Raw genomic sequence first — 9,368 nt, 5'->3', positions numbered from 1 at the left:
GCCGACCCATATCTCCTAGAAGCCTTGAAGTCTTTCTCTTCCCAGTGGCTCTTCAAGATGAAGCACCTAATTTTATGTTTTTGGTTTTAATGGAATGTCTAGTTAAACTAAAAAATTATAACTTTAGAAAATTCAGTAGGATTGGACTGAATTTTCTATAAGAATCGGATTTGTTAGCCTACCCAACCTGTATTTTTCTAGAGACCTGTTCGAGTCTTAGTCTAAATTCTATTTGTGGACTGGTTGGTCTATAGAAAGAAAAAAAGATTCATGGACATTTTTCCATCAATCCAGCACGAGATCCAGTCCATGCTATGCTGGATTTTCGAAAATAGCAATCTTCACGCAACCTAACTGCATCCGTTGGGAGAAAGTCAAGTCTCTATTATGAATATGACTTTAAAATTTAGAAATAATTTTTAAAAGACTACACACACACACACTCACACATACTCTTCATTCCAAAAAAGAAAAGAAATCTAATTTCTGCCTCCATGCAACAGGATCCACCCAAATCATGGATGGATCTCCTCACCTTTTCATTCCAAAAAAGAAAAGAATTCAACCCACTTAATCTTGTGAATGCAGTACTTAAGCCTTGGAATAGGATAAATACACCCAAGAACTTACAACACAGGTCCTGCAATACATAGCTACAGAAGCAAAGCAGAAATAGATAACACTAATCTTCTTATACATTCCATGCATTCCACATCACATAGGATGATTATTCCAGATGGACATACTACCATCATATTTTTTTGAATATGATTTGCGCCCCTTTCCCAGGCTTCATGGTGAGAGCATGCACGGGGTCATGCTTGTAGGTAGGCGAGGTGACGAAGGTGAAACTCTGCAAGATCATGGCAAGAACCAACCTGATCTCCAGGAGAGCAAAGTTCATCCCGAGGCACATCCTGGGCCCATGGGTGAAAGGCATGAAAGCCTTGGGGTGTTTGGCCGACTTGGAGGCTCCCTGTGCGAAGCGGCTTGGATCGAACTCGGCGGCGTTGTCCCCCCATACCTCCTTGTCATAGTGGATTGCTATAATGGGTATCGCGAAGGTTGTCCCGCCTGGGATATCCAGACCTTCAAGTCTGACATCCTTCTTTGCTTCTCTGGCTGCGAGGGGCACCGGTGGATACAGTCGCAGCGTTTCGTTGACTACCATGTTGAGCTGCCAATTTATCCCAAAGCATGGTTATTGGAAATTCCATGATTGTTCGTGAGCTTCTTGCTGAACATACAAAGAAAGCATGAAAAAGAAGAAAAAGAAGCAGCAGCCTTGAGAGGATAGTGAGTAGGGATGTGCATACTGCCTTGAAAGGATTGTGAGTAGGGGTGTGCATGGGTCGGATTAGGTCGGGTTTGGAGGTTTACCCGAAACTCTTCCAACCATCTATAAAAATCGTCAAAAACCGATCTAAGAAATTCAGTTCGATTCGATTCGATTTATCGAATTGATGTTCGATAGTTTGGCTCGGCTAAGTCCAAATACAAAAATTTCATTCTATATAAGGCTGATGCTTAATGAATTGGATTAAATAAGTTGAGCTAAGTCTAGATATAAATTGTTTTTTTATGTAAGAAAAATATGGGAATATATATATATATATACACATACACATATGGGTCAGGTCTATTGAGAATAAAGAAGTATTTTTAACATATTTATTTACTTTTTTTCTAATTATGGATAAATAAGTAACGTCATAAAATTTAGAAAACCGCTCTTGTAACCTACCCGATTCCATTTTTAAAATCCTAAAAAGTTCTTAGAAGTCGCATGTCAGAAACATAATTGAGCCATGGAATCATCGCAACACTAAGGGCAATGCTATGGTAACTAAGAAAACTCATGAAAAAACATTTAGGTGCCTCGCATTTGCTTCATTTAATGGCGCACTTCACGGTGCCAATCCAAAGGGAGCAATAACAAAACCACACTAGCTGCATGATTTTCTTAAGTTACCCGAGCATTTTTCCCACACAAATTCCCCACTTAACCATTGAAAAATAATTTCAATGCAGCCATTGGTTATAGATCTTATAAATATAATAAATGTATTTGTTTATTGTAGATTGGGATATTTCCATGCCCAGTTTTATTTCCTTTGATAGAATATCAGATATATATATATATATATATATATATATATATATATATATATATATATATATATATATATATATTAATTTAAGGACTTCATAAAGTAGTATTTTTTTAATTTAAAAATTGAAATAGATATATAGATGATATTCCTTGATAGGAAGCCATCTTAAAATAAATCAAGAAATGACAAAAAAAAGAAGATTCTTACTTATCATCATGGAATAATTGGAAAAAAAAAATTCATGAAAAAGATATGTTGTTACTCAGAGATATTTGAAAAAATTGAAATAATACTGAAAAATTTAACATGGCCCCTATGCAAATCGTCCAAATTTTTATAGCAAAATTTTATATATTTATGATGTTCTTAAATATATAAATATTTATTCTGTAAAATTAAAATTTGTTAGATTGATAATGATTATTATCTGAAATAAAATTATTTTTTTTTTTGAACGAAACTCATGTTCCGTTGACATTCTCTTAATGTTATTTAAAAGTATAATAATTTTATATTAGCCACAAATTATTATAGTTTTAGTTATAAAGAGACCATTTAATGCTTGACTCAAATTATAGAACTAACCTGAATGCAAACATTTTGAGTTGGGTCCAAGTCATGCATGACTCTGGCCTAACCTGAATGACTCATCGAGTCTAAAATATTTTTCATGGGCTCACCCTAACTGACCAATTAGCAAATAGGTGGGAGTTGGATCCAAAATTACCTATCATACTCATTAAACTTAGATAGGAGACCAACTTGGCTAAGCTATCGGGTCATTAGATCATTATTGCAACTGTCAGATCAATTGATCGGACCAAGTTATTTTTATAAAAATCCTCATAAATAAAATAAATAAAAAAGATATATAATAAAGAAAATAATATGCTTAGTAATGATGAATTTTTAATTTTTCGACACTACTCTTTAAATCATATTGATCTACATTCCAAAGTACTCTTTAGTTGCAATATAAATAACAATAATTATATATCTAATTTTCTAAAAATTATATATAAAAAAATATAGAGAGTTTATTGATATCTTTAGTTACTATAAATAGTAAAGTTTCAAAACATCAAATGAATAAAATGATGTATATTTCTTTTTTTTTTTAGTTTCTAAGAAATATCACAATCTGCTTAAAATAACTAAATTTATAAATGATATATTTATGTAATTTAATATATTTAGGCGTTTGAAGTTGCGTTCTGATGGTCGAGTTTTTTGAGCTATACTTGTGGTAGTGTTAAAACCCGATTTGGCCCAAACATGTTGAAGAGAAGAGAGAAAGAAGAGAAAATAGGAAAAATGTTGTAGGGGAATGGCCCGGAGAAGAGAGAACGGAGAGAATACGGTTTAGGGTGGCGAGTTTCCATTAAAAGAGAGGAGGCTATGTTAGGGGCTTAACTCTTTTCTCTTTCCTCCCAAAATTGTCATTCTAAATAAACCGTCTTTTTCTCTAATCACAAAAATATCATTATATATCATTAATTTATTCAGTGAAGGGGTAAAGAAATCCAGCTTTACAATTTAAATTCATGACTTAATGGATGGGGTAAAGCAAAACCAGCCTTAAAGGTAAAAAAAAGAAATTATACCCTACACCACGTGCACCACTTCAGTGGTACACCAAAGGAACAAATCATGACGAGGTGAACAGGGCGGCAATCCGAGACAAGCGCATGATGAGCGAAGCTCATTGGAACTGAGATGCATGATTAGCGTGGTGCATCATCACGCTGTACATATGGTGTAAGATATAATTTCTCATTTGAAAGCCCTTGAATGCTAAGAGACTTACTATTTTAAGCCGGCCAAGAATTTCGAAGGAGGGTTGATTCCCTTTGAGCACTTCATCAATTTCCTCTCGCGCTTTGTCTTGCCATTCAGTATGTGTGCCCAAGAGTATGAAAGCCCAAGACAAGGCCATGGATATGGTGTCATAACCAGCAGTGGAGAAGACTCGGCATTCATCCTCAATCTGCTCTTGAGTCAGGGTTGACGAAAGTAAAAACCCAAGAAAGTCATTCTCTTGCTCATCTCTGCTCAAATAGCGGCTCTTGATCAGCTCTTTGATTAATTTGTCCACCTCTTTTTTCAACCAAACGCACTTGTAATTTAAGGGATTAGGGATAAACCTGTGTTCATAAACCATTAAAAATTTACTAGTCTTGGAGTTCTATGTTCTTCTACAATAGACAAAACTCTTGTGTGCGTTCTGCATCATTCAAGTTATCTTATACTTTTCATGCATCACTGAATATATTTTTTCATTTCTGCATTTTTTTCAGAAGTTTGAAGAAGGAAAGTCTCAGACTAGAGATCCCCTAAAACAAGAGAACATGCAAACAATGGTGGACTTCTCAAATCATTATTCTGAATTAGCACACGACCGTTATATCATTACATACATAGATATATTTATACTTATATAGCTATACATATATGTATATGTGCATGTGTATCAAATCATTTTTAAGAAAAAAGAATTCTACGCCAACAAATATACATTTATAATATTTTATTTAATATATGGAATGTCTGATAAGAAATTTTTCTTTTTTCAGATTTTGAGGGGCTAATCGTCATCTTTACCCTCCCAAAAGAATACAAGATACACTTGCATATATAGATGTTAATTAGTGCGCAAATGCAAGCAAAAGGCGCATGATCTCAATATATTTTGTTACCTTGAGCCAGGGACATAAGCAATCCTCAATACTTTAGAAGTCACATCTTGGAGTTTCAACTGCAAATGGCCTATTTGCTTGCCTAGCTCAGCATTCTTTCCAAATACAATAATGGCTGCAATATTTTCTGCGAGGTCTTCGAATTCATGCTGCACGTCAACTTCCCAATCATTTAATTTGATGAATTTAGACCACCTGTCTACCATCTTGTTTGTTGCTTTTGCAATAATCTGTGACATATCCTGGATAACATCATTGTAAAAATGAGCTAGACAAATAAGATTTGTATTCTTCATGGATTAAAAAGAAATACAAGAGCTAAATTTTATGGAAGATGATGAACGATCATTAAGATGATTACATTGGCTTGCACACATAAAATCGAGAGAATCCACTTTATTGATCATAATTTACGCATGTTGAAACATATATATAGATTGACTATCAATAGATTTTAATACTTGGATTATAGCAAAACATAGCACCATATCATATTTAGCATTCAATTTTGCACCCACTTGATGCACAGATTAGAGATTACTAAAATATGTGATTTTTGAATTCTAGGTGTTTTTAATGATATGAATCATGATCAAAAGTATGGATATGTACTCCATTGTTGACTTTGGACTCAAGAGCAATAGATATCCTCTCCTCTTAAGAGGAGCAAAGTCCATCTCATATTTTTTATACACATATACATGTATGTATGTATACATGTATAAGTATATATAAAATGCACGTATGTATGCATATATGTGTGTGTAATCATGCTTCAATATGTCTAAATCAAAGGGTAGGTGGATCGATAAATTTATAAAATTAAGAATAATATGTTGCTTTTAATCTCACCTTGAGGGCTTCCATATTAAACAGCGGACTGAGAATTCTTCTTTTGTTGGCCCATTCATCACCTACACTCACGGGTAAACTTTGACCTAGTACCCGACGAAGTGGAGGATTTTCTGTTATGAAGTAGTGGTGCGGCTCATTAAACATTCTTTTTATAAGCTCAGGATCTGTGACTACCAGAAAAGGGCTAGGGCCAATCCACAATAAGAAGTTCTTTCCTGCAACCATTCACAAGTAAAAATTAATTCCAACATGTAATGAAACCATGTATTACTATTTTGAATACATGTCATATCACACAGTAATAATCAAGGTGCATAATAGGTGAAATTATTGGTTGGACCATGTCCAGCAGCTCAGTAATGGACCAGTCTTTTTCATCCGTGTACGTGAGTGTTAATTTGTGGTTGGACTGATCCTCGCTGAGCTGGTGGACCTGATCCAACCAATAACTTTTCGTATAATAGAGATTTGGTTTGGATTCTCTCCATTGCACTAGTTGTAGTGGAGGATGTTACACATCCGGATCGGTGCCATGTCAGCGAGTGTGAGATCCAAGGGCTCTCCACAACCCAGTGAAACTAAGATGTTGAATAGAGAGATGGATGTAACCAAGTTTGACATCCATCTTTTGCCCTAGCACCCTATGGAAGCTCGGTTCTTGTTGACATCAAAAACTCCACGACATCAAATAATATTAATATATATAATTATATTGGTTTATTATATAAACTAATATAATATTATATGATAGAGTAATATTAATATATTATTTTTATCAAAAAAATTATATATTGTCAGTTGTCCGTCTTCTTACCGAGATTGGAAGCTCCCCCACTGGATCCAGGCCATGTGTCATGTAATTCAACCAACTCCTAATTGGTGGACTTGCACTACTGGCATATAATTTTAGTTTAGAACTAGTTAACCTCAATAATTAAGATAAATTAAAATATTAATTTAGTTTATATAAGATGCTGAAGTTGTTTGTGTTGGCTAAGGTAGTGGCACTAGTTGCATGCTGGAAATTTGTGTGAATCTCCCTCTCTCTCTAGAAAATATATTAGGAGTAAATATAAAGAAACTATATATTGTAGAATTATTGTATGCTTGATTATGGATCAAAAGCAAAAATAAAATTTGACAACAAAAATTTAAGGCTTAATAATGCATTATGCCGCTCTAATATATTGCTGCTGAAACAATTATTGACCATTATAATGGTTGTCAAGGCCATTATTTATCTAAGAAAGTGACTTCTCCCTCTTAATTAAAATAATATGTTACAGTGGCTAATGCAACCATATCACAATGAAACATAACGTGCAATAAGATGTTAAGTTGCTACCTTTCTCTTCACTTTTTATTGGATAAAAAAACTTATTTGTTGGAACATGCCTCCTAATTTATTAATAAAATAAACAAAATAAAAATATCTAAACTCTTGCTAGCTTGATGTTCTTCTTTGGATTGTAATTGGATTTGCTCGGTATACGCATGCCAACAAACTTATCGGTAGATATACTTTCTCTAATTGATAAATGATAACCCATTACGTAGGGTCCCTTCCATCAAAAAGCTAAAAAAGACCTCTTGACTTCCATCATCTTTCTTATAAATTTGTTTTAATTTTTCTAAATATTTAGTATCGATAAAAAAAAGAGCTACTGAGTGTACGATATGCTCGCAAATGCGATATGTAGTGAGGGCCAAACAAACTTACATATGGAGAAGCAACGAAACAACTTTATCTTTGCATTAAGACTCACCCTTGTTAAATTTTTGACATGCAACTTGGTTGATGAGTTTCGAAATTAGAGTGCTTACCATACTTTGTACTCCAAAAGGGAACGTGAGGGAAGATGCGTTCAGCCATGTAGTGGTGTGATTTGCTCTCACTTGGCGATGGCAGAGGTGGTGCACGCTGAAGCTGGCGATGGATTTGAGCAATATCCTTTAGGTTCCCAAAGAGGAGACTGTAACCGGGGCCTCTGATTCCCTGGTCAAGGAAATGCTTTTGGATCCTCAAAGGATTCCACCAGACGACAGTGAGAGCCTTGGAGAGCATGCATAACGTAAAGATGCCCAAGGAAAGATAGACCAAGCTAACCAAGTCCATGCTTCCACTCCTAAACTAGTTCAGGGTAGGGAGCCCCGTCCACGGAGACCCCGTATTTGTAGGAATCCTTTGCAAGAGGAAATTCTAGTTCAACCCCACTCATAAGCCGTCACAACGGAAGAGGATAGCGGAGTGTCTCATTTATTAAATAGGGCCCCCTGTCCCGGGCTGTGATAGTCTTGCCCTTCTTTTGTTTGTTTGCACAGCAATTGGAATTTTGGATGGAGCCAACGCTCGCTCCAAACTCCTCACTTATAAACCACCAGCCAGCTGCCTCGATCTCGCACGTAGACGGGGCAATTTATGATATGGTTTGAATTTGATATAAATAAATTTTAATCATAAATGAACTAACTGTTTAGTTCTATCTATCTAATGATATTAAATGATATGGATTTGATTAAAATTTTTGATTTATTTGATCTATTTTGATCTATTTAATAATTGACTCGGATGAGCTATTTAATCTATCTAAACCTGTTTAACTTATTTATGTCTTATTTAATCTAACTCGCTTAACTTATTTAAATCTATTTAATTTATTAAAAAAACTTTTTAATATGTTTATTATGTTTAGCTTGACTTGGCCTGTTCGATAAATAGGTTATGTGTCTCGGGTTGGATTATCTGTATAATAAGCAGGTTAGATTCATGTCTGAATTTTTGATCATGAGTTGATGAGTTTTGAATCTAGCCACCCCTGCTGGCATGCTCGTTTTTTTAGAGCTCGCAAAGTGAATCAGTCGTTCCTCTTCTTCCTCTAAGAAGGTAGTAGCGCAGCTTCCGCCTACGATAGAAGGCTCCCATAGAACCCATGACGACTTAAAAGACTCCCATAATTACTTAAAGCCTTTTCTTTTTTTCTTTTTAAAGAATATGATGGTTATTCATCTGAGTGAAAATCCCTATACGCTGCATTCCTACCAAACTGACTAATATAGTGTTAAGGCTTCAGGTCCCATCTTAGACTTCACCTATACTTGGAAAAAAGAATATGGAGACGCAAAGTTGAAGTAGAATAGAAAGAACAGAAACCCAATTGCTATTGGAATGCCCTTGTCCAAGAGCTCCTTTAGTGCTTTACTTTATTCCTCTATTTCCACATATTCCAACAAACTGAATTGTGACAATCCAAGATCCTACATCCAAAAAGACTAGTCAAAATATATTATTTAAGTTTTTTGGTCTCATATAAGTACTTAAGATTTGTCTATTATACAGCCGATCTGGGACTAAACATATACCCGCACATGTTCTCACATGAAGTGTGCCCCTCACGCTGGTTAGTGTTTCATACTACAATGCATTTAGTCCATTCTTTTATAATAAAAAAAAATATATAGTTTATTTAAGAGATCTAAATACATGATTTTGCATTCATGTAATAGCAAATTTGAATGTATGTGAACCTCTTTGGCTTGCAGAACAAATGGCTTCTCCAAAATCTCCTAGGTCTCTCTTCCTCTTTTTGCTGAGATTTGATCTCTCTCTCTCTCTCTCTTCGTCTGTTTCTTTAAGAAATTTTAAAAAATGGAAACAGATGCTGCAACCACAAGGCTATAGTCCTGTTGGCTTCTAGATTGGATG

At 34.8% G+C, this 9,368-nt stretch overlaps 1 protein-coding gene across 2 annotated transcripts; it reads right to left on the bottom strand.

The window, feature by feature from the left end:
* Positions 1 to 480: 480 nt before the first annotated feature.
* LOC103716275 (cytochrome P450 734A1-like) lies at positions 481 to 7,881 on the bottom strand. Of its 2 annotated transcripts, none has more exons than XM_026808176.2 (5): positions 7,490 to 7,881; positions 5,663 to 5,880; positions 4,811 to 5,052; positions 3,922 to 4,258; positions 481 to 1,177 (listed from the first exon to the last, which is right to left on the bottom strand). In XM_026808176.2, exons 1-5 carry the CDS (start codon positions 7,779 to 7,781, stop codon positions 752 to 754), a joined length of 1,515 nt encoding a protein of 504 aa, XP_026663977.2. In that variant the 5' UTR covers positions 7,782 to 7,881; the 3' UTR covers positions 481 to 751. The 2 variants fall into 2 exon arrangements, with proteins under 2 accessions (XP_026663977.2, XP_038972860.1); XM_039116932.1 differs by having other exon boundaries at positions 3,922 to 4,162.
* Positions 7,882 to 9,368: the final 1,487 nt, after the last annotated feature.

This window comes from Phoenix dactylifera, chromosome 2 (assembly GCF_009389715.1).
Source record: "Phoenix dactylifera cultivar Barhee BC4 chromosome 2, palm_55x_up_171113_PBpolish2nd_filt_p, whole genome shotgun sequence".
Classification (NCBI taxonomy): Eukaryota; Viridiplantae; Streptophyta; class Magnoliopsida; order Arecales; family Arecaceae; genus Phoenix; species Phoenix dactylifera.
This window is presented reverse-complemented; position numbering and strand designations above follow the sequence as displayed.

Bases quoted from the DNA above. Each gene is read 5' to 3' on its own strand.
- LOC103716275 (XM_026808176.2), bottom strand. From the start codon at position 7,781: ATGGACTTGGTTAGCTTGGTCTATCTTTCCTTGGGCATCTTTACGTTA. The intron at 5,053-5,662 runs GTGAGATTAAAA...GATGTTATCCAG, and splicing joins TTAATATGGAAGCCCTCAAG to GATATGTCACAGATTATTGC. The intron at 4,259-4,810 runs GTAACAAAATAT...TTATGAACACAG, and splicing joins GCTTATGTCCCTGGCTCAAG to GTTTATCCCTAATCCCTTAA.